This window comes from Hemitrygon akajei, chromosome 7, assembly GCF_048418815.1.
Source record: "Hemitrygon akajei chromosome 7, sHemAka1.3, whole genome shotgun sequence".
Taxonomy (NCBI): domain Eukaryota; kingdom Metazoa; phylum Chordata; class Chondrichthyes; order Myliobatiformes; family Dasyatidae; genus Hemitrygon; species Hemitrygon akajei.
The window spans coordinates 37,194,800-37,220,764 of NC_133130.1; the positions used below are offsets into that span (position 1 = coordinate 37,194,800).

The following is a 25,965-nucleotide window of genomic DNA, read 5'->3' on the forward strand; positions in this document are numbered from 1 at the left end:
GACGCATGGACTCCAGGGTTGAACACCCAATGGGTTCTTTTTTTTCCCACCATTTTCTTGCTTTAGCAGGGTTTTTTTCTTTTCTTTCTTTTGTGTCACCATATTTTTCAATTCTTAAACTTTTTTTTTCCCCTTTGAGACATTGTAAGTGTTACTTACTTCAATGTACTCTTGTTACTTTGGATAATAATAATTATAATAAAAAGATTTGAAAAGAAGGAGAGTGTACAGTACATAATTTGTCAGAAAATTCCATTTGAAGTATCAAATGCAGCTATTAGAAATCTTGCCATTTTTTTCAGAAGGTTCATGTCCCTCTCAAGAAAAACCTGAGGCTAAGAAAACTTACTTTTTTTTCCCCTCAGGTAAGTATAGCGTGCCTGGTGTCAGTAGTTGTGTAACCAGGACTTATGATGTGCACCAGCTGCTCGTACAACCATCCACCACCTGCTCCATGGCTTCGTGTGACCCTGATTGGGAGGGGTTAAGCAGGTGCTACACCTTGCCCAAGGGTGAACTCCAGGCTAGAGGAGGGAAGTAGCGTCTCATACCTCCTTTTGTGTACTTCCTTCCCGCCACCCTATCAGATACACCTCTATTAAAGTCACCCCTCATCCTCTTCCGCTCCAAAGTGAAGAGCCCTAACTTGCTCAACCTGTCCTCATAAGATACACTCTCTAATCGGGCAGTGTCCTGGTAAATCTCCTTTGCATCCTTTCTAAAGTTACCATATCCTTCCTATAACTAGAAATTGATCACAATACTCCGAATGTGGTCTATCCAGAGTATTACAGAGCTGCAACATTACCTCACAGTTCTTTGTTGAGAAGAACAGCACAGAGTAGGCCTTTCCGGCCCTTTCAGCAATGCCACCCCAACAACCCTGATATAACCCCAACCTAAACACCAATGACCTGGTACATCTTTGGACTGCAGGAGGAAACTGGAGCACCTGGGGAAAACACATGCATCCCATGGGGAGGATGTACAGACTCCTTACAGAGGACATCGGGATTGAATTCTGAACTCCGATGCCCTGAGCTGTAATTGTAGCACACTAACCACTACGCTACCATGGCTCTTTAACTCACTCCCCCAACTACTAAAGGCCAACACACCATACACCTTCTTAGCCACCCTATCAACTTGCACAGTAACTTTGAGGGATCTATGGTTGTGGACCCCAGGACCCCTCTGCTCCTCCACACTGCTAAGAATCCTGCCATTAACCTTGTACTCTGCCTTCAATTTAAACCTTCCAAAGTGAATCACTTCACGCTTTTCCAGATTGAAATCCATCGCCACTTCTCAGCCCAGCTCTGCGTCCCATCAACGTCCTGTTAGAACCTGCAACAACCTTCTACACTGTCCACAACACTGCCAATCTTTGTGTCATCCGCAAACTTACTAACCTACCCTTCTACCTCCTTATCCAATTAATTTATTTAAAAAATCAGAGTAGGTGTTCCAGAACAGATCCCTGCAGAACACCACTGGTCACCAACCTCCAGGCAGAATACGCATTATCTACTGCCATGCTCCGCCTTCCGTGGGCAAGCTAATTCTGAATCCATGCAGCCAAGTTTCTCAGGATCCCATGTCTCCTGACTTACTACATGAACTTACGATGAGGAAGCTTGTCGAACACTTTACTAAATCCCCTATATACCACATCCACTGCTCTACCTCAATCAATTTGTTTCATTGTTCTCTCAAAGAATTCAATCAGACTTGTAAGGTATGACCTACCACAAACCGGGTTGGAGAAAACAGTAGTTTTTCTTGTGGGTGCATAATTGATCAGAACAGGAAAATACTGAAATTCTAGAGGCATAAGACTTGTGACAAGCATAAGACAATTAGAAAAACAAAGCATAAGAATGCGTAATCTGTATTTTGCCACAAATAAATTTCACAAATTATTTATGTTAAACCGTTTTGAAAAGTAAATATACCTTCTCTTTGATGGCATTGGTATCTCCACAAAGTGTGAGCAAAGCAATGTATGTCAGTGTTTCCTCCACTGTAAGGTAACTGAGTAAATTGTCACTCTGAAAAACAAACAGGTGGAGTGAGTTCACCTTGGAAATTCATCACAAAATGATTCATTATTATCTACTTTAAGAGCTCACTAGTCACCATCATCCATGTCTAAGGAGGCTCTTCACCTTGCAAATCTCGTTTTGGTAGTCAAGCCTCACCAAACACGCATACACTCTCAATTACGACCTATCAAATAATCGGCTGCAATAACAACTATTGATTGATTTTGTTTTTCTTGAACAAGTCACAAATCAGACATTTTTCCTTAATTCAGCATGGATGAGCTATCTGTACAATTCATTACCAAACCATTCATGAATACTTGCCAAATGCATTATTATGCAGCACTCCAGATTAGCTCAGCAACATTTTAGTAACCTGAAAAAGAACCTTAACATCACCATTACCTCTGAAATCTCTGTTCAAAAGGAAAAGAAAGTGTGCAAAACCACACACACAAAATGCTGGAGGAACTCAGCAGGTCAGGCAGCATCTACAGAGATGGATAAACAGTCGACATTTTGGGCCGAGATGGAAGGGGGTAGATGCCAGAATAAAAAAGAATAAAAAGTGTGCAAAAACAGATTAATCTATCATTTCAGGAAAGAAAAATTAAACTTTCATTTCTGTTCTTTTAATATTTATTATTCAATACACTTTTGCCTTAATCACAGTCTAACAGATCCTTTCTTCTACAATCTTCAACAGTAAAATATGTTACATCAAAGCAAATGATACAACCAAAAATACAGTGATATAGGTTCCCTTCCGTTCTACAAATTCTCAGTACTATAAAGATACATTCTGGCTAACAGCAAGTATCGGTGGTTTGAAAAATAAGTAAAGTCCTGAAATTTAGTCTCCCTGTACTGTACACATTCTTAACCAAATACAGAGAGAAAAAAAGTGAAGGCAGCACCTTTAATTTTCCTAAATTTCAAAGAATATAAGCAATTTCCTCACAGACCAGATTCTCATTCCAGGAATTGGTATAGTGAACATTCATTGGACTGTTTCTAAGCAAGTATATTGTGGCTTTTTCTTGAATCAGAATGTAAATGGGTACATCAAAATATTACAGCTGTAGACACATTTTGGCAAGGATACAGTTTAAAATATTTATGGCACTATCATTACCTGTAAAACATAGGAAAAATAGTTGTGAAAATCTTCCTTCTTAAGTTTGCATCCATTCACATATACATCACCAATTAGGTTTGCTGGCCCATGTAACCTTCCTGCAATTGCATCCAGCAGGGTAGTCTTTCCAGACCCTAAAAAATAAAGTTTGAACTAGGTTTTTTAAAAATAAAAATAATTTATATATTGAAATAAAAATAATTCAATCCTTCATGCTATTATATATGTTAAATTGTCTGTCACACTGGCAGGATAGTCTGGTGGGTCACCAGATGAGGTAGATCCAACTCAATTGCTCAATCAATGCTGAAATTGCTGATCTTATCCAGATAATGGGCAAGCACCTTTAGCAAAATGGTGGCAAAAATACAAACCTTAGTCTTTAATATGGCCAGACTGCACTGCAATTGTGATCATTTTCTGAAGTGCCTAAAATTCAGTTCAAATTATTTGCATATTGCACACTGAGGCTTGGTGCAGCCACTGCAAAAACTTGCTGGGGAAGGACCACAGTACAGGGTTCTTCTGCTACTGGATAGGGAGGGACCTGGATGTGTGAGAAAGCCCTTTAATTATTGTGGTAGTATATCACCCCAGAGGGCCACATGAGAGGCACCAGTACTACTGATGTATAGGAATGTATTAGATCATGTAGTAGTTCTGTATTAGGAGTGTATTGAAACCATTGACTATGAATGTAAAGAATGAGAAGGCATTGAATTGTTAATTCCTGTAAATATTTTTTGTAGTAGCCTGACCTAATTTGGATGTGTAAATCTGAAGATGGGTAAAATGAGTCAAACTAATAGAAAATGCAAGTTATTTGAGAATAAGTAAGGTATTAAGTGATACAAAATGATTATTATATCATCCAAAAATTAATTACCAGAATTTCCTAAAATTCCCATAAGTTGTCCACTTTCCACATAAAATGAAACATCTTTCAGGATGTGCCTTGTCCACTTTTTAAAGTACGACTGGACGTCCCACCAAGGGCCAACTCTCTCACTGCAAGAACACATGAAAACAAAAGACAACAGAGAGTCGGTAGATCATAACAATATTCCAAATCCATCATCTTCCAGTCAACCCTCACTTGCACAGTGCCACAGGTGGTACAGCTGTTCAGCACGTCTCCAGCAATCTGCGCTCAAGCCTGACTTCGAATTGGCATGAGACTGTGCGCTCTGGTTTCTTCTCCATCCCAGAGATGCTCTGGTTGTTAGGTTAATTCACACTGTAAGTTGCTCCGAGTGTGTACGTGAGTGGAAGAAGCTGGGAAGGAGTTGATGGAAATGTGAAGAGAATAAAATGAGGTGATTGTAAATGGGTGTTTGTAATGTTTGGTGAGGCCTCAGTTTTAAGACCATAAAACATAACATTTAGGAGTAGAATTGTACATGGTAGAATAAAGGTCTATAAGTAGAAACATAGAAAACCTACAGCACAATACAGGCCCTTCAGCCCACAATGCTGTACCAAACATGTATTTACTTTAGAAATTACCTAAGGTTACCCATAGCCCTCTATTTTTTTTAACCTCCATGTACCTACCCAAGGGTCTCTTAAAAGTCCCTATTGTATTTGCCTCCACCACCATCGCTGCCAACCTATTCCATGCACTCACCACTCTCTGCATAAAAAACGTATCCCTGACATCTCCTCTGTACCTACTTCCAAGCACCTTAAAACTGTGTCCTCTCATGTTACCCATCTCAGCCTTGGGAAAAAGCCTCTGACAATCCACACAATCAATGCCTCTCATTATTTTGTACACCTCTATCAGGTCACCTCTCATCCTCCGTCGCTCCAAGGAGAAAAGACCAAGTTCACTCAACCTATTCTCGTAAGGCATGCTCCCCTATCCAGCCAACATCCTTGTAAATCTCCTCTGCACCTATGGCTTCCACATCCTTCCTGTAGTGAGGCAATCAGAACTGAGCACAGTACTCCAAGTGGAGTCTGACCAGGGTCCTATATAGCTGCAACATTACCTCTCGGCTCTTGAACTCAATTCTATGGTTGATGAGGGCCAATGCACCATATGCCTTCTTAATCACAGAGTCAACCTGCTCAGCAGCTTTGAGTGTCCTATGGACTCAAACCCCAAGATCCCTCTGATCCTCCACACTGCCAAGAGTCTTACCATTAATACTATATGCTAATGTTAATTACTTTCCACTATTCATTAGGTTTTTTAACTTACTGTAATAATAAGTCCATGTCTATAAAATATAGGAACAGAATTAGACCATTTGGCCCATTGAACCTGCTCCACCATTTCATCGTGGCTGATCCATTTTTCCTTCTCAGCCCCAGTCTCCTGCCTTCTCCCCATATCCCTTCATGCCCTGACTAATCCAGAGTCTATCAACCTCTGCCTCCAATATACCCAATAATTTGGCCTCTGAGGGTCTCGTGAATCTTTATATGGATCAACATATTGGTGCAGTCATGAAGATGGCACATCAGCATATGTACTTCATTAGGAGTTTGAGGAGTTATCGCCAAAGTCTCTAGAGAAGTTCTACAGATGTACAGTGGAGAACATTCTGTCTGGTTGGATCATCACCTGATATGGAAGTTCTGACCCTGTAAGAGGTTGCAGAGGGTTGTGCTCCTTCATAGGCACATCTCCTCACCATTAAGGACATTCTCAGTTAATGACCATCACCACCCAAGACATGCCCTCTTCTCATTACCACCATCAGAGAGGAGGTACAGGAGCCTGAGGACCCGCACTCTATGTCATAGGTACAGCTTCCTCTTCTCTGCCATCAGATTTCTGAATGGTCCATAAACCCATGAACTACTTCGCGTTTCTATTTCGCAACATTTATTTATTGTAATTATGTCTTGTAATTTTTATGTTCCTGTAATTTTTGTCTTGCTGCTACAAAATAACAAATTTCAGGAGATATTACAGTGATAGTACATCTGATTCTATTAACTATAGGTGCAGTTTCGATAACGCATGGCTTCTGAACCAGTAGTCTGATTGCTGACAGATAGATCACAATGTTACGCTAACTTTGTACCTGATGGAGTATATTTTATAGTTTACTCTTAGCACCAACATCCTAAATGAGGGATTCAACCTTAGCTACAAAGATTTTCTTTTCATTTTTGCTTTCATCACAAATCAATATTCTCTAACTTTCCAATAGGGAAATTTTTCATCACTGGCGACCCAATGAGTTACAAGGGAGCACCGGAAATGGGACCCATTTATTTTTTTGTTGTTTTTCGTACTGCAGTGTTTTCTGCACTGAATTGACCTGATCTAAATTTATTCATTTACGTTTGAATTTGAGCCACCCGCAAAAACTGAGAGGGAGGAGTGTGTTTACCTGACAGTGTAGTTGAGGTGGCTGACGGAGAGCGTGCAATTCGCTTTTGCTTTTCCCGGAGACGCGGGGTTGCTACGCGCGCTATTCGGAGGAGATAAATTCGCCGACGAAGTGACTTCCACGTCCGTTAGTTCCATACAGCTCATGTTCCAGAACACAGTATACCGTAAATTAGCAAAAAAAAAATTAAAAATAAACGAGTATCCAAACACCCATTTAATCAAGATAATAGCAGGGTGTTGCGCTGCCTTTCTCGCTCAATGTGTGGGGAAGATCGGGAACTGGAGCCGGTACTCCGACCTTTAGAGCCCGGGGCGGTCCCGACCCTTGCACCAGGAACGGCGCGAGGCGGGCCCGGGGCACCGAATTGCCTTTAAACCCACAACTCCCGCCTCGTATCGAGTTCCCTCTACTCCCGGGCATGGCTGCACGATCGCAGAGGTCATTGCTCATACTAAAGCCCATCGGCGCGTCTGTCGCCGTGGATTGATTAATTATTTGCCTGTTTATGGGGGAAAGGTCCACACTTTCCAGGATCCGCAGAATTCAATCGTCCCTCGAGCATCCTGACCCAAAGCATGGAGCCCAATGTGAGTGACCCGGTCCTGAGCTGAAACTGCCCAGAACTAACTCTGTGACGTTTGGATTTTAACGATTTTAAGTTTGATTGAGTTCTATTCTGTACGAGTTATAACTATTTTAGTTGATTTCCGTTGTATTTTTAAATTAGATTAGCCGTCTGCAAGATCAGGTGTTCTGTACTCTGGAGGAAGAAAGTAGCCTTTACTTCACCTACAGCGGCAAACCCAACTTACTCCAAGTACTGGACTTCAGTTACGAGGCGAGTGACTTCTCTTGTTTGGAAGATCTATAATTCACTGTTAGCTAGCTATTGACTTAAAGCTGTTCTGTATTAAACAAGCGTGGAAGTATGTACAATTTTAATGGTAACGTCTCTATTTTGAGAGACTGTTGATGAGGATTTAATGTTGTATTGGACAAAGTACGGGCGCGTGGAGGTTAGCGCGATGCCCTGACAGCTCGGGGTGTTGTGCAGTACGGAGTTTAATCCCGTTCAGTTGCGTCTGTGCATCGTCCCCAATAGATGCCCCGGTTTCCTCGCACAGTCCGAGTCGTCCTGTGATTAGGTTCGGGTTTGTCGGGGGCGGCTGGGAAGGGCCGGAAGGACATACTCCGCGCTGTTTGTTTATGTATAAGTGAAATGGTGTAATTTAAACTTGGCTGTTTGGTGATGGCATCGTGACCAACCTGAAGCAAGAGACACACAGTACTCTTCACTAATTGTCTTGAATGTTCATGTCTAATGGTGGAGAAACTAAATGCAGCAAGAGATAGATGCAAAGTTCTTCACGAACACTTGACCGTTTGAGAGAGGATAGGTGGCCTCTCTCCGACAGCATGCCGACTCCTTTCCGTTTCCCTCTCTCACCTTATCTCTTCACTTGCCCATCGCCTCCCTCTGGTGCTCCTCCCCTTCCCTTTCTTCCATGGTCTTCTACCCTCTCCTATCAGAACGCCCCTTCTCCAGCCGTCTATCTCTTTCACCATTCAACCTACCAGCTTTTTCCGTTTCACCCATCACCTACCGCCTTGAACTTCCTCCTCCCCTTCCCCCACCTTCTCACTCTGACCTCTCATTTATTTTTACAGTCCTGATGAAGGGTCTCGGCCTGAAACGTCAACTGTTTACTCCTTTACATACATGCTGTCTGGCCTGCTGAGTTCCTCCAGCATTTTGTATGTGATGCCTGCTCTTTGTTTACCAGAAGGCATCAATAACCAAAAGTGTTTGACATGGAATGCAGATGTGTTCATATTCTCAAATATTAAACAAATAAAACCAGATAATATACTGGTAGTACGTTATGAAAACAGCACTGAACCTAAAGGGTTAAGCATGATTCAGAGAGAAAGGGAGATCTGGTTAACGTTTCAAGCCAATGATCTTTGATATGAACTGGAAAGTGATGAAAGTTCGTTAACCTGAACTAACCTTGCCTCTCTCCCTGTTCGGCCTTGCTCTCTGATCTGTTGAGTGTCTGCAGCACTTTTTATTTCACATTGCACGCATGTGCAGTACTCTGCTCGTAACTATGGATTCGTCCGACGTAGCCAGTTTCCAGAAAGTAAAATTATTGCGTCAACCCTTATATTAAAGACTTTGTTAAACGTCATTAGTAAGGAACTGTGTCTCAAGCTTGAAGATGGGGAATAAGTTCACTATTCAGAATCTATGAAGTTTCCCGTGTGCATGCATGTGGTATTATACCAGGATCTGCAGAAGCTAGTGACTGGGGAATTTTAAATGAGACGTGTGAAAGGTGGAAAATGTTCAATCTGAAGATGCAAGTGTACTATCCTTTAGTGATTTATATAGCTGCTAACTGAATACAGTTACCAATTACAACTTAAAAAACTAAGTGAATTGGCTTTAAAATTTTCAAGAGATCTTGTATTTTTAAAGTCATTGTATTAATTGAACTGTTCACTTTAGTTTTATTTCACTACTGTTTGGTTTCACACTAATATTATTGGGAAACATCTCTTCATCAATAGAACTGATCTGTGCATCACTCACTGTACAATAGGCACCAGATGTGCATGTCAAACTGATTTGACTGCTTGTAAGCATTTTGTAAGTTGACTCATTGTGACTAGCTGTTTTGATGCTGACCATTGTCATAAAACTAACACTTGGAAAGATTTTCCTCTAAATTGAATTCTTATTTCGTTAGATGCACAAGAGACCGCTAGAGGTATTTAGCATCAGGTAACATCTACGAAGGGAAATGGACAGTCAACATCTCACCCTGATATGTTAACTGTTCACTTCCCTCCTTAGATGCTACCTGACTGGTTGAGTTCGTCCAGTATTTAGTGAGTTGCTCTTATTTCATTAGGTTTGAAGAAATTAGTTTTTTAAATTTCTGTGCTTAGAAATGCTGCAGATATTTTAAATGATTTATGTGTGAATGTTAAAATAGCTTTTTAGCGCTATATTTCAAGAGCGAGGTATTTAACAGCCCCCTTTAAATAGCTTAATCTCTTTGCTGTTCGTCAGTACTTTCTCCCTCTGCTGGACAGAGCAGGGATAGTGCTTCCCTGGTCCTTCCACTCCACCAGCCTCCACATTCAACAAATCTTCCTTCACAATTGCCGACACCTCCAAGAAATTTCAGCACTGGACACATCCTTCCTTCCCCTCACTCCGCTTGTAGCATTTAGAGAGAAGGTTTAACTTTTGATTCCCTGGTCAGCTCTCTTTGCAGGCCAGTCACTCTTTTGGCATATCCCATGCACATACAGGTTATACACTACCTGTCTTTTCACCTCTTCACCTTACAGCAAACAAAATGCTCCTTGTAAGTGAAGCAGTAATTTATACGCATTTTTCCAATCTTTTGTACCTCACTCTGTGCTCAGAATAAAGAGTCCTCTGCACTAAAGAAACAGAATGCGGGTCAGATGTTTGATGGGAAATCTGTGTTTAGTCTGCAGGAGTGACCGTGAGCTTCTTGTTGCCTTCCATTTTAATTCTCTGTCTCATTCCCATTTTGAAATATCTGCCTATGATCTCCTTCACTGTCAGAGTAAGGCCTAACACAAGCTCAAGAAACATCACCTCTTCCTTATTTGGATGCATTGCAGCCTTCCCGACCCAGTGTTAGTTTCTACAACTTCAGTCAGATGTCTTTGTATCAGAAAGGACCAGGTCAACCATCTGTCATAGTAGTTCAGATTTTTCTCTTTATTAGCTTAACCAGGCCAGTTGGACATGTACTGCAATCCAGCAATTCACAACTCTTACAAGTCAGGCACCATCTATGAAGGGGAGATAAGCAGTGACTTTTTGACCTGGTCAGCTCCTTGGATGAAGTGACAAAATTCATCTCCTCCTTAGAGGTCACCACTTCAATCCAAGAGGAAGTGCCCAGGGTTTCCCCCATTTCTATTCTAAAGCAAAACGTAGACATAGAATAGTACAGCACATTACAGGCCCTTCGGCCCACAATGTTGTGCCGACCCTCAAACCCTGCCTCCCATATAACCCCCCACCTTAAATTCCTCCATATACCTGTCTAGTAGTCTCTTAAACTTCACTAGTGTATCTGCCTCCACCACTGACTCAGGCAGTGCACTCCATTCACCAACCACTCTCTGAGTAAAAAACCTTTCTCTAATATTCCCCTTGAACTTCCCTCCCCTTACCTTAAAGCCTTAAAGTGAAAGACTATATCATAGCTCAGTCTATTACTGAGTAGTGACATTGAAACCTGACCACCTGTCATTGAAAATCAGAGATAGCTAAGATTAATTTCAAGTAATTTGCACAGCTCTCATGGAACATACAAAAAGTACTCATTGATTTGCAATAATGTGGAATCCAGTTTCTCATACTGCCTTCTGGTGGTACAATTGTAAAACTGCAAACAGTGTGCTGGGACCAGTTACATTATATAACAGTACATTAAATTAATGTCATAAACAACTATCATAACATTTAAAAAATCAAAGATATATACTGCAGGTTGTAAATCAGATCTTGCCAAGGGGTGGGATTTAGCTTTAATCCATTTTGAAATAGAATATCATCTTAATATGCAGTGGATTTCCTGAATCAGGATCTCTAAAAATGTTGACAATTAATACCTGAAAACATTTAAATTCTTTTTAGTTTATGTATATAGCTCTTATTATGGTATGTTGTTAATAATATAGAAGAATAGAATATTTTGTTCTTATTTTCTGAAGAAACCACTGCAGCTTGGAGTAGATTTCTGCATTATTATAACCTTACATCAAAAGGCATTCTTCATGGATAACAATCATTTTTATAACTTTGGAGGATATTTTTGTCAAACAGTATGGGCAATCTTTCCACATTTGCCTGCAATATGTTCACTATTATTTATGCAAGAGCCTATGACTGTCTTTTTTAATAAAAAGGATGTTTAACCAAGCCTAGTCCTACCTAAACCACTATCACATAAATGTCCATTGCAACAAAAGTAATATCAGGAGAATGAGTTTCCCATCTTAGTCAAGGCACAGAGAATGGACAACTGTAGCAAACCATCAAGGCCCTACCTGTGATCGGCTAAATAGAAACACTTACGGGTGAAATGTAATTTGAGAAGGAAAAGCAAAGATCAGATGTATCAGAATTAAAGTGGAGTGAAGGGAATTACAGAGGTGTGCGAGAGAGCTGGCCAAAATTGATTGGAAGGGAACACTAGCAGGGATGACGGCAGAACAGCAATAGCTCGAGGTTCAGGGAGCAGGATCGATACATCCTAAAGAACAAGAAGTATTCTAAAAGCAGGATGAAACAACTGTGGCTGACAAGGGACGTCAAAACCAACATAAAAAATCAAAGAGTGAGCATATAATAGAGCAAAACTAGTGGGGAGCTTTCAAAAACCAAGAGAAGGCAACAAAAAAAGTCATAAAGAAGGAAAAGATGGAATATAAAGGTAAACCAGGCAATAATATGAAAGAGGATACCAGAAGTTTCTTCAGATATATGAAGAGTAAAGAGATGAGGGAGTAGATATCGGACCACTGGAAAATGATGCTGGAGAGGTAGTAATGGGGGACAAGAAAATGGCGGATGCACTGAATAAGTATTTTGCATTAGTCTTCACTGTAGAAGAACTAACAGCGTGCCAGAAGTTCGAGAATCAGGGGGCAAAAGTGAGTGAAGTTGGCATTACTAGGGAGAAGGAGCTTGAGAAACAGAAAAGTACAAGGGTAGATAAATCCCCTGGACCAGATCATCGACACCCCACTATTCTGAAGGAGGTGGCTGAAGAGATTGTGGCGTTCCACAGAGGTCTGTGTTGGGACCACTTCTTCTTACATTATATGGCAAAGACTTGTATATCAGAATTGATGGCTTTATGGCCGAGTTTGCAGATGATACAAAGATTGGTGAAGGGGCAGATAGTGCTGAGGCAGCAGAGAGGCTGAAGAAGGTCTGAGACAGATTAGAAGAATGGGGAAAGAAATGGCAGATGGAACATAGTGTTGGGAAATATATAGTCATGCACTTTAGTAGAATAAATAAAAGGGTAAACAATGTTCTAAATGGAGAGAAAATTAAGATATCTGAGGTGCAAAGCAACTTGGGAGACCTTGTGCAGGATTCCCTAATTTTCAGGTTGAGTTGGAGGTGAGAAAGGCAAATGCAATGTTAGCATTCATTTTGAGAGGACTAGAATATAAAAGCAAGGATGTAATGTTGAGCTTTATAAGACACTGGTGAGGCCTCACTTGGAGTATTGTGAACAGTTTTGGGCCCCTTATCTTAGAAAGGATATGCTGACATTGGAGAGGGTTCAAAGGAGGTTCACGGAAAGGATTCTGGGATTGAAAGGATTATCATATGAGGTGCATTTGACAGCTCTGGGCCTGTCCTCACTGGAATTCAGAAAAATGGTGGCGGTGGTGGGGGGGTGGGGGGGGGGTGGAATCTAATTGAAACCTATCGAGTGATGAAAGGCCTTGATAGAGCAGATGTGGAGAGGATGTTTCCTGTGGTGGAGTGTCTGAGACCAGAGGATTCAGCCTAAGGATAGATGGACATCCATTTAGAATGGAGATGAGGAGGAATTTCTATCACCAGAGACAGGTGAATCTGTGGAATTTGTTGCCACACGTGGCTGTGGAGGGCAAACATTGGATAAATTAAAAGCAGAGGTTGATAGGTCATGTCATGAAGGGTTACAGGTAGGAAGTAGGAGATTGGAGCTGAGAGGGAAATGGATCAGCCATGGTGCAATGGCAGAGCAAACTCTATGTGCCAAATATCCTATGGACAAAGTCTTATGGACATCCCTCAACAGTCTAACTCAAGTGTTATACCATACAGTAATTGGTCCATTACTGGAGTCTGATGTGCTTTACAGTGTTGTCCGGAAATCGTGTTTCAACATAACATTTTAATTTGTTTTTCTTGGCTGCCAATTGCAGGTTAATACTGCAGCACAGATCCCCTGGTATGAAAAACTGGCAGAACTACAAATGCCATGGGAATGGAACTCAAATTCAGATGGACAAATAATAGCATTGAAGAATTTGAATCTTAAAGTCAGAAGTGGGCAAATGTTGGCTATTATTGGGAGCTCTGGTAAGAGTTGTACAAATTAATGATAGCTTTTTGTAATCGGTTTTCTAATTGTGTGATATAAATGCATGTATTCATTTGTGAATGAAAGGCAATGTTTTGAGCATGTTAATTTGCGATGAGGGCAAGCCCTGCTTCAGTTCACAAAGCAATCTCTTTCCTCTCTCTAATTATAATTTTTAAAATCTTTTTCCTCACATTCCCATTAGCTCCAGTTTCTGCCATTCAACCTCCACTCAGGGGCAGTTTACAGTGACCAGTCTTTGGGATGTGGGAGGAGGTTTTCCCCCTCCCTGGGCTGGACAGCAAATAATATTCTGTATATGTGATGGAAATTAATGTGGCACAGGTAGAAAGTGAGCCCACCCCTCACTAGATGTCCATAATTTAAGAAAGTGCATAACTTTTAGTTTCAGATTGTGTTTTTGTTTCTTTCCTTTGGCAGAATCTCTATTCTCTGGACTCTTCCCTTCTCTGCAAATTAAAATCACATCTTCTCATTTTTCCAGTTTTGATGAAGTTCCCTTGAGCAGAAAAATCAATTCTGTTTCTTTACCGACTGATGCAACTTGAACTTTCAGTTTTTGCTATTTTAATTTCAGTTTCCTAACATAAGCAATTTTTGGATCTGTTTATTTTTTATAACATAGCTGTTTAGAAAGTCATTCTAGACTGGAATAGATTTTGGATGTGGAATACTGTGATCTGATGTAACTGCAGACAACGTTTATTGCTGCAGAAAGAGGATGGTTTTCTGGTTATGAGCAGTTTGGACGGACCACACAATTAGGTCTGCCTAATCAATAATTGAATAGTCTGCCATCATTAATGGTCAATTCTTTGAGAAACTTTACCTCTAGCTGAGTCAGAGCCCTCTAGAAAACTTATTGAATAAATTTTTAAAATGTGCAGCCAATACTTGAAATATGGAAAATAACTTTTATGTTATTCTAGATGCTGCAGTTTTGTCAATTGGAGTTGTTTAAGGCCAGAAATTTTAGGCTTAGTGACACAACTATTTTTATGTTAACCAGAGCACCTCCGAATTTCCTGAGCTTTAGAACAATAATTTCAAACTTCTGCTAATATTAATGCATTGACTTGATATTCCCACCATCTTTAATCCACACACAGCCAATTCCTGCAGATGGCAATGTTATAACATCATCCTTTCTTAACTCTCAATGAATACTAGCTACTTAAAGGAAGAACACACATCCTATGAACATGTTGGAAATTTACTTGATATTGCTCCTTAAAGTAAGTTAAACAATAGTAGTTATTATTCAGTAATTTATGGATGGATATGAATCTAAGTGTCTATGACTCTTTGTGGGTAAACAGGATGTGGGAAGACATCTTTACTTGACATCGTTACCTGCAGAGATGAAGGAGGGGGAAGCAAATCAGGAAAAATATTGATCAATGGAAGTCCAGTCAACAAGCAACTGGTTAAAAAATGTATTGCGCATGTGCGACAAGATGACCGATTGTTACCCAACCTCACTGTAAGAGAAACATTGAACTTTGTTGCAAAGTTACGTCTTCCAAAGGACTTCACTGAAGAACAGAGAAATAAAAGGGTAAGGTTCATAGAAATTCAAAACACAGAGAGAGCTTAGTCTTTTATCTGCTGTTAATGACTCTCTGAAAGTATAATTCAGAATTAATGTCACTGATCTGTCCCATTGTTCTACACCTTGCGCTGCAAGGTGTTATTTCATAACCCTCACCACACTCCGAAAATAACAGTTCTGTGTGGCACTGAGAATCACAGAGACATGAAGATCACAGCTTCCATCTCTGCTGTGTCAGTTAATTTCCTGCTTTGACCTTTCTGTCAGGGAGAGGAAAAAATATCAGCCAGGATTTCTATGTCAGGTTGTCTTAGTGGTGCCTGTAAAGCGTACAGGTGACCCCTGCATTACAGCAGTTTGGATAACAGAAATTCACCTGTACAGGTCACAAATCACCAGCAAAAAAAAACCTCAGATATTGGATAAAAATTTTCTCTCATAGAATTTGGGTCAATTTTGGTCCTTTTTTATGAAAAGAAACTGGATGACAAAGAATATCAGACTTGGTTGTAATCTCACAATGTTAACCAGTAGTATCAACTTAATACATGATGATTTGATGCATCCAAGTAAGTCACATATGCATCAGTGTCAGAAAGGACACTTGTTATCTTCTCCGTTAAAATGAAGTCTTTTGTTTACAAAAATCTGATAGTTTTGTGGTCACTTACCAGGATTAGTTTTCGCAGATTCTCAAACATGGATTATTAATTCAGTAACATAACATTTGCATGGACAGCACTGTTAAGCCTTTTAAAAATTAACTTAGAATTGTTAAATATCTCTGTGTACAATAATTTCATTTTCAGAGTGTGAAAGATGTTGCGGCAGAAGGTTTGAGCGTTTTCCATTTCACATTTGAGTACTGATCATTTGGTGTTGTGCAAGGAGGCACAAGTCCAAACTGCTTTATTCCAATCAAGTAGATACCCTCGATTTCATCAAAAAGGCAGTTTTCATTTCTGTATGTCTGGCATTCTGAAGATTTTTCAAATGAGGTCATAACTCTTGTACCGTCTGATACCAAGTTATGAGTAGTTGTAAGCCATCAGTTTTCTATTTTAATTGGAACCAAAGTAAGTAGTTATGAGGCAGATGAATCACCGTGTCATTCTGTGTTCATCCCTATGAATATTTGTATACAGTGTATTAAGATTTACAAAAAACATAAAAAACTTGAGTTTTTATTTTGAGTAGAATTCTGTTAGTACAATATGCTTGGAAGTGCCAGATTTTCTTTAGACAATTGGATCTTATTCCAATTGATACCCAAACAAAGTTTTAATTTGTTTGTTTGTCTGTCAGTCAATCTATTTATTAATTTAGGGAAACTGTATGGTAACAGGCCCTTCCCAATAAGCCCGTGCCACTCAATCAAACCTGAGTGTTATGCAGAAGTACAATAAAATTTCCAGTGAACCCAATAAGCATAAAGGAAACACAGGAATGGGCCCAGTGAGTTTAATGGAAACATAGGAATCAGGAAAGGAAGCACAGGAATGGGCCCAGTGAGTTTACAGGAAACATGGGAATCAGGAAAGGAAGCACAGGAATGGGCCCAGTGAGTTTACAGGAAACATGGGAATCAGGAAAGGAAGCACAGGAATGGGCCCAGTGAGTTTACAGGAAACATGGGAATCAGCACCAATGAACCATATGTTGATCCATCAGGACTTACATTTAGCAGATGATCAGAGCTTTATGTAAAGTTATGTTGCCTTTGTGATTTAGTGAAGATCAGGCCGTAAAAGTTAAAGAAACAATAGTAATAGTAGTAGTAGGGGCAGCCATTGATCCCAGGGGATCATGGGTTTGCGCCTCTGGTGAACTGTGTCTGCTGCAGGACACAAGCCTGGGTGGGAAGACTTGAAGAACATCAAACTGCCTTGGGGAGCCCGGCTCGGGATTTCTTTCTCAGGGTTTCCTCCCAAAGACTTTCCCATGGGTGTTTAAAGCCAGAGTTTTCTTTCTCCTAGGCAGGCTGCTGTCCAAGGCTGATGAGGCCCTAATTGCCCGAAGCAACTAGTTTTGAGGCGCTAGTGGTCCACCTTTGCCCCTTCTCTTGTCAGTAGAAACAGTTCCGCCAGGCCTAGTAGCTAAGCCACATGTGAAGGCCAAGAGTTGGACTTGGTTGTCAGAGGCTGTTAAAGACGCACGCTATGTGGAGCACTTTATAGGTAGTGGGAGCTTATCCCCACTACCACCCCGGCTATGACAACCTTAGGAAACAAAGAAACAATAGAGTGATTGATAACTATTAAAATGGTTTCTTACATTTCTCAGGTAGAGGATGTCATAGCAGAACTCCGACTGAGACAATGTGCAAATACTAAAGTGGGGAATTACTTAATTCGAGGAGTCTCTGGAGGAGAGCGGCGTCGAGTGAGCATTGGAGTTCAGCTTCTGTGGAATCCTGGTAAACAAATTACTGTCACGTTATTATCTCTAAAAGTGCTGAGATTTTTACCTGAAACCATTGCTACCAACCAGCTTAGATATTGAGAAGTGTTCACTGCTAGTAGCGTTTATATGACTGATTTTTACGTTTTCTTGATCATAACCTCGAGCCTTCATTCACCTTCCCCATTGCTTAAGTTTGGCTAAATTCTGATTCACCTACAAAAGTCTGTCTGCTATTCCATGTCTTTATCCCCTGTGCACCCATCACTAACATGGAGAACAGTTATTAGAACATCCATAGAATTGCCTTCATCAACAGGGAGTATGATTTTCTCCAAGAATTCCAATACATTTGTTAAGAATGATCTCCCTCCCATGAATAAATACTTATGCATATCTTTAAAGGTTTGTTAGGCTAAGTCTTTCATTGTTTTCTTCCAAGTTACCTGTTAAAGCATCATAAGGCAGTGACGTCAGTCTACAATTTCCTGGAATTTTCCAATCTGAAAAGTTGTTTTCAGATGTTAGCTGTTTTCCAAACCTTAGGCACTAGGCCCTTTTCTGATTATTCTGTAAAGAATTAAAAAGTATATCACTGCTTTTGCAAGCTGATTCAGTTTTGTATCAACCTGTCGCATTCTGATCTGACCATCAGTTTATCAGAGATTCACCCTCTCTGAAACTTTTTATTTCCACGGATACATTTTTGTATCTTTACCATCCATGACGTCCAAAAAAAGGTAGATTTCACATTGTGTGCATTCAAATAGGTACTTAAAGAGACAATTTCTTATATATTCTGTTTCTTGGTGCAATTTAATCTTTATGATCTTTCAATGTCACCCCATACTTGACATTAACTTTGTTTACTACACAACGCTGTCTGTAAGGAGTTTGTACCTTCTCCCCATGACCATGTGGGTTTCCTCTGGAAGCTCTGGTTTTGCTTCCACAGTCCAAAGACATAGCAGTTGATAAGCTAATTAGTCATTGTAAGTTGTCCTGTGATTGGGAGACAATCAGAGGTTGTTGGGCAGCACGGCTGAAAGGGCCAGAAGGGCCAGTTTCGTGCTGTATCTCAATAAATAAATAAACATTTTCATTTTGATTCAGTACATTGGCAGTGATTTTAGAAAACATTATTTTTCTTCCCTAATTCCACACAATATTTATTTTATTACTTTCTTTGACGTGTTTAAGAAATTGCCTGCCATTTAGATGTCGATGTCCTTTGATGTGCCACTTGACAAGACTCCAGTCACTCTCAGGACTCTAATCATCGCTTATTTCTGTATTTATTACCTGTTTATTGGGTCTGGGGACTCATGAGGTTTACTGTACGTTTCACTGGTGTATTGGGGAATGCTCCATATCATTGATATTGGTCAATTCATATATATCAATACTGGGAAAAATCAAAACAGTAAAAACATTTTGAAAAGCTGAAACAAAATAAAATAAAATTGAATAAAAATTTTAAAAGATTTAATAGATGCTTTACATCAAAATGGGAAAAATGTGTAGAAAAAATTACTTGGGAGTCATTAAGACTGGTGTGATAAACTTGTGCTAAAAGCATCTACACAGATATCTGGAAAGATTAATATGAAAAACGGACCAATAGGTGAGCTTCATCTATTTTTGGTTAGGTTGACATGACTTTTCGTGTTCTGGAAATCTTGCACAATTTTAAAAGTTTGGGTGTAAGGAGTCTTGTGATAATGAGAATTATTTATTCCATCAAGTTCTTTCCAGAGATTGTGGCGTCTACACACTTAAGTCAAACACCAAATGATAAAAAGCCAGCTTATCCCCAGAACTAGAGGTATCTTAAAGAATTACAAGTAATTTTTTGAAGAATCTGGAAAGAGTGTTTGGGACCCCTGCTCTCTCCTTAGCCTCCTAAATTTTTGGAACTAATGGCATGCTGTCTTTTGAATAAGTACTTTTGAACTTTGAGCTGAATTGAACAATGTCAATCAAAATGTTGGCCATATTATTTCCGACAACAGCTTTTGTAATGATTCTGCTTTACGCCTTCACTGAACCAGCACTTACCATGTTCATAAAGACAAGAAATTCTGCAGATGTTGGAAATTCAGAGTGCTGGAGGAGCTCAGCAGGTCAGGTAGTATCTATGGAAAGGAATAAACAGTCAATGTTTCAGATCAAACCCTTTTATCAGGACTGGAATGAAAGGGGGAAGAAGCCAGAATAAGAAGCTGGTGAGAGGGGAGGGAGTACAAGCCAGAAGGTGACAAGTAAAGCCAGATGTTTGGGAGAGGGGGGGAATGAAGTGAGAAGTTGAGAGGTGATAAATGCAAAAGGCACAGGGCTGAAGAAGAAGAAGAAGAAGAAGAAGAAGAAGAAGAAGAAGAAGAAGAAGAAGAAGAAGAAGAAGAAGAAGAAGAAGGAATCTGATCTGAGAGGAGAGTTTACCATGGGAGAAAGGGAAGGAGGGTGACAATGGGGACGTAATAAGCAGGTGAAGAGAAGAGAAGAGTAAGGAAGCCAGAGTGAGGAATGGAAGAATAGGTAAGGAAGGGGGGTGGAACAGCTTGAGTTAGAAGTTAGAAGCTATCCAGATGGAATATGAGGTGTTGCTCCTCCACCCTGAGGATGGGCTCAACATGGCAGTAGAGAAGGCCATGGATTGACATGTCAGACTGGAAATTGGAATTAAAATGGTTTGCCACTAGGAAATGTTGAGGATGGTGTGAAGGTGCTAGACAAAACGGTCCCCAAATCTAGCCATCTCCTTTGCTTTTAAATTCTTCTATCCTCCACATTATCAAAACCTTTTCCCGATATTCATGAAAATAAAAAAAAGTTGCAGGTGCTGTAAATCTAAAGTAAGAATAAAAAAAATATTGACAATACTCTGCAAGTCAGGCCACATCTCTAGGAAGAGAATTGGAGCTAATTTTGCTCTTCGCATAGATGTGGTCTGATCAGCAGAGTATTTCCAGAATTTTCTGTTTTTGTTTCTCTATTATTTTCTCCTTCCAGACTTCATTCCCCTGACAATGAAAGGCTTAAAGCCTCATCCCTTTTCCCAGATTAATTTCAAGTTATTGACCTGAAACATTGAGTTTGTTTCTCTCCACAGAGATACTAACTGATGTGTACTGTATTTCTAGTGATCTCTGTAAAACATTTAAATATTCAGCATTTCTGAACCTCTGGCTAGGATCTTTATGTCCTCGTTGTCCATGGGAATGGTACCGGAGGATTGGAGGGAGGCGAATGTTGTCCCCTTGTTCAAAAAAGGTAGTAGGGATAGTCCAGGTAATTATAGACCAGTGAGCCTCACATCTGTGGTGGGAAAGCTGTTGGAAAAGATTCTTAGAGTTAGGATCTATGGGCATTTAGAGAATCATGGTCTGATCAGGGACAGTCAGCATGGCTTTGTGAAGGGCAGATCATGCCTAACAAGCCTGATAGAGTTCTTTGAGGAGGTGACCAGGCATATAGATGAGGGTAGTGCAGTGGATGTGATCTACATGGATTTTAGTAAGGCATTTGACAAGGTTCCACACGGTAGGCTTATTCAGAAAGTCAGAAGGCATGGGATCCAGGGAAGTTTGGCCAGGTGGATTCAGAATTGGCTTGCCTGCAGAAGGCAGAGGGTCGTGGTGGAGGGAGTACATTCAGATTGGAGGGTTGTGACTAGTGGTGTCCCACAAGGATCTGTTCTGGGACCTCTACTTTTTGTGATTTTTATTAACGACCTGGATGAGGGGGTAGAAGGGTGGGGTGGCTAGTTTGCAGTTGACACAAAGGTTGGTGGTGTTGTAGATAGTGTAGAGGATTGTCAAAGATTGCAGAGAGACATTGATAGGATGCAGAAGTGGGCTGAGAAGTGGCAGATGGAGTTCAACCCGGAGAAGAGTGAGGTGGTACACTTTGGAAGGACAAACTCCAAGGCAGAGTACAAAGTAAATGGCAGGATACTTGGTAGTGTGGAGGAGCAGAGGGATCTGGGGGTACATATCCGCAGATCCCTGAAAGTTGCCTCACAGGTAGATAGGGTAGTTAAGAAAGCTTATGGGGTGTTAGCTTTCATAAGTCGAGGGATAGAATTTAAGAGACGTGATGTAATGATGCAGCTCTATAAAACTCTAGTTAGGGCACACTTGGAGTACTGTGTCCAGTTCTGGTCGCCTCACTATAGGAAGGATGTGGAAGCATTGGAAAGGGTACAGAGGAGATTTACCAGGATGCTGCCTGGTTTAGAGAGTATGGATTATGATCAGAGATTAAGGGAGCTAAGGCTTTACTCTTTGGAGAGAAGGAGGATGAGAGGAGACATGATAGAGGTGTACAAGATATTAAGAGGAATAGACAGAGTGGACAGCCAGCGCCTCTTCCCCAGGGCACCACTGCTCAGTACAAGAGGACATGGCTTTAAGGTAAGGGGTGGAAAGTTCAAGGGGGATATTAGAGGAAGGTTTTTCACTCAGAGAGTGGTTGGTGCGTGGAATGCACTGCCTGAGTCAGTGGTGGAGGCAGACACACTAGTGAAATTTAAGAGTCTACTAGACAGGTATATGGAGGAATTTAAAGTTGTGGGTTATATGGGAGACAGGGTTTGAGGGTCAGCACAACATTGTGGGCCAAAGGGCCTGTAATGTGCTGTACTATTCTATGTTCTATGTATTTCCACTACCTTCATATAACATCAGTTTAATGCCTATATCAATCCCTTCTAATTGCTGTGACATACAGCAGGGGCTCCCAGTCTTTTTTATGCCATGGACCCCTACCATTAACCGCGGGGTCCGTGATCCCAGGTTGGGAACCCCTATCTTACAATGAAATACGAGCTCCAGTATTGCAGAAAAGCCACTATTTAAGCTGCTTTCTTGGTTTTATTTACTACAGTATTTTTTTTGTCATTCTAGGTATTTTAATATTAGATGAGCCTACATCTGGACTTGATAGTTTTACAGCACACAACTTGGTGATGACTCTCTCAAGACTTGCCAGAGGAAATCGACTGATCCTAATGTCAATCCATCAGCCACGGTCGGACATATTTCACTTATTCGATCTGGTAGTTCTTCTTTCTTCAGGATTAACAACCTATTGTGGAACAGCTAGGGATATGATTCCCTACTTTACCTCCATTGGATATCCCTGTCCAAGGTTTTGCAATCCTTGTGATTTTTATGGTAAGTAAATAGATATACTGGTATTAGTTCCCTATGGTAATTACAACATGTTAGACCAGGGGTTCCCAACCGTTTTAATGCCATGGACCAATACCATTAATCAAGGGGTCCATGGACCCCAGGTTGGGAACTCTTCATTAGACTGAAATCAAAAGTATGCAAGTTATACTTTTTTGGTTATATCACTGGCTCCATGACAGTGATAGAGAATAAGAAGCTTTCTGACATTAAGCATTTGTGAACTATTCACAGTGATTCTCATTATAGTAGCTTTTATCCATCCTTGCTGTTACCTCAAGCACTGACAGCCTTTCAGAGGCTGTAAGATGAAAAGAGAGAGAAAGTGCTGAAAATGTTCATTGGCCCAGTCAGCACCTGAAAACGAATATTGGTTAATGTTTCTTCTGAGCCATTAGCGGAATTTCAGAAGTATACCCCTCTTTGTTCTGGCACAGTTCCGTTTAAATTTAAATATCTATCCAAATATTTCTGGGTGGTGTGGTGTCCCAGCAGCTGTAGCTGCAGCCTCACAGCATCTGATTATTTGTTTATTGAGATACAGTGCTGAATAGGCACTTTCGACCACCCAGAAATCCCCCAATTTAATCCGAGCCTCATCACAGGACAATTTACAGGGACCAATTAACCTACCAACCAGTACATCTTTTACTGTGGGGGTGAACTGGAGCATCTAGAGGAAACCCATGTAGACACAGGGAGAACGTACAAACTCCTTTCAGACAGGAATTGAACCCAGGTCACTGGTACTGTAGAGCATTGTGCTAACCACTACCCTACTGTACTGTGATGCCGTCCTTGTGGAGTTTGCACATTCTCCCTGTGACCACATGGATTTCTGCAAATTGCTCCAGTTTCGTGCCACGTACCAAAGAAGTACCAGTAGGTTGAATGGCTTCTTGTGTGGGCACATCAGGCAGAATAAGTTGAAGGGGCAAAGAGAAATGAGAATGGAATTGATGAGATTGTTCTGTGAAAAGCTGGCATGGATTTGGTGGGCTTGTACATGAATGCCTTGAATGTCACAATAAGTCAGTAAATAAATCCTAACAACCCTATCTATATTAAATTTGAGATAATGGGAGTGACTTTAATCATTAGGTTGTGCATTGGGTGTTCATTAGTTTAAGTGCATTTGCTCTGCTAATACCATGCTTAAATACCAGTGAACCTGTGAACCAGCTTGCTCTCCAGGATTAGTTCTCTATCATCACAGCATTATTGAGCTTTGAGAGCCTCCCGGTGCCATTGCTTGACCTCAATACAGAGGACGGTTTCCACAGAATCACTACAAATTATGATGAGAAGCTGCCATCGATGTACTGAAGGTTGAAGTATTCCTATTCAGCATGAATCCATAATTTAGAAACCTCCATCTTATCTCAAAACTCTGCTTCAACAAATGAGGTCTGTTGGATCAATATTCACAGCAAATCCAAGTCCAGGAGTCAGTGGATTTGCCTCTTGTTTGTTGTCCCAAATACCCCAGCAAGGTGACTTTTTGGTCACATTCTGTGACCTTCTCTCACATTGTAGAACATAGAACGGTACAGCACAGCTCAGACATGATGTTGTGCCAACCAAAATAGACCTACTCCACAATCACTCTAACTCTTCCCTCCTACACAGCCCATAACCCTCCATTTTTCTTTCATCTATGTACATATCTAAGAGTTTCTTATAAATTACTAATGCAGGAGCCCCTGCCACGATGGCCCAACAATATGTTACGAACACCAACCATTCTTTGTGTAAAAAACAGCCTACCTTTGACATCTCCCCTAAACATAGCTCTACATACCCTAAAAGCATGATCTCTTGTATTAGCCATTACCATCCTTAGAAAAACATTCTGGATTCTGGAAAACACTCTGTCTATGCCTCTCATAATTTTATACACCTCTGTGAAGTTGCCCCTCATCATCCTTAGCTCCAAAGAGGAAAGTCCTAGTTCACTCAACCTTCCTTCAAGAGACATGTTCTCAAATCTAGGCAGCATCCTGATAACAAACGAGAAATTTTGCAGATGCTGGAAATTCTAGCACCACACGCAAAATGTCTAGCCTTCTGAGTTCCTCCAGCATTTTGTGAGCATCCTGATATAAATTTCCTTTGCACTTTCTCTAAGACTTCCACATCCTTCCAAACCAAGGCAAACAAAACTGAACACAATGCTCCATGTGTGGTCTATGACAGCCAACACACCATATACTTTATTAACCACCCAATCAACTTTGAGGGGGTCTAAGAACTTGGACTAAAAGTTCCTCAACACTGCTAAGAGTCCTGCCATTAACCTTGTATCATGCTTTCAATTCCATCTTCCAAAGTGTATCACTTCAAACTGTTACATGTTTAACTCCATCTGCCACTTCTCAGCCCAGCTCTGCTTCGTCTATTTCCCGTTGTAACCTATGACAACCTTCTGCACTATTCACAATAATGCCAACCTTCATGTCATAAGCATTATGCTCCACCTGCTGCCAGACCTGGAGTTAGGTTTTATTGATTCTAGCTTATGTCTGCACATTTACAGTGAACCTCCACGTTGATCTGTCAGTGGTCAAAGGTGATCTTGCAATAAGCTGATCTATTAATCATCATTTATAAAACACATTCCACCTGCCATTTGTCAGCAAGTTCTCTCCTTGTGACATTGTAAAATAATTAAGCGGCATTTCAGAACATTTGCATGTATATTTGACCTACTGGCATTCAATTGTCATTAGCAAAACCATGAATCAACAACAGGCAGCTGTCAGTTTTCAAAAGTATTCATTATTCAGTCTCAGTTCTTATTTCCTTGTCATGTGGAGACATGATAGTTAAACTATACTGTAGTTTTCACATCCCTTTCAGTATTACCCACAGTACATTATAGCTAATTAAGTCGTCTTTCAAACGCATCCAAGTTTGCAGTGGAAGAATCCTATCATGATATCTTGCAAATAGATTTTTTCTTTGCAAAAACAAAAGCAGAGACCAGAAATACTTCCTTTCTGTTCCCGTCAAGGAAGGTGATCAGACCACCCTGGGAGAGGGGCAGAAGGAAGCTAATTCTGGTTTCTGCCTTTGTTTCCCCAATGAAAAACATTTCCCCAATGCAGCATTGCTAC

At 40.6% G+C, this 25,965-nt stretch overlaps 2 protein-coding genes across 4 annotated transcripts in view; one reads left to right on the forward strand and one right to left on the reverse strand.

Moving 5' to 3' along the window:
* abcg5 (ATP-binding cassette, sub-family G (WHITE), member 5) overlaps window positions 1-18,178 on the reverse strand; it is a 36,673-nt gene extending 18,495 nt beyond the window's left edge. For 2 of the 3 annotated variants that reach the window (XM_073050653.1, XM_073050652.1), the window contains exons 1-4: window positions 6,534-6,687; window positions 4,070-4,191; window positions 3,181-3,317; window positions 1,956-2,051 (exon numbers count right to left, since the gene is read on the reverse strand). In XM_073050653.1, coding sequence (XP_072906754.1) covers window positions 1,956-2,051; window positions 3,181-3,317; window positions 4,070-4,191; window positions 6,534-6,679 — 501 coding nt within the window. In that variant the 5' untranslated portion in view covers window positions 6,680-6,687. Of the gene's footprint in view, window positions 1-1,955; window positions 2,052-3,180; window positions 3,318-4,069; window positions 4,192-6,533; window positions 6,688-18,103 lie in introns of those variants that run through there. The other variant, XM_073050654.1, reaches the window with a different exon arrangement.
* The window catches only part of abcg8 (ATP-binding cassette, sub-family G (WHITE), member 8), a 61,881-nt gene continuing 42,924 nt past the window's right edge, over window positions 7,009-25,965 (forward strand). The window contains exons 1-6 of the mRNA XM_073050651.1: window positions 7,009-7,123; window positions 7,264-7,374; window positions 13,527-13,683; window positions 15,025-15,263; window positions 17,541-17,673; window positions 22,562-22,831. Of these exons, the coding sequence (XP_072906752.1) occupies window positions 7,112-7,123; window positions 7,264-7,374; window positions 13,527-13,683; window positions 15,025-15,263; window positions 17,541-17,673; window positions 22,562-22,831 (922 nt within the window). The 5' untranslated portion in view covers window positions 7,009-7,111. The remainder of the gene's footprint in view (window positions 7,124-7,263; window positions 7,375-13,526; window positions 13,684-15,024; window positions 15,264-17,540; window positions 17,674-22,561; window positions 22,832-25,965) is intronic.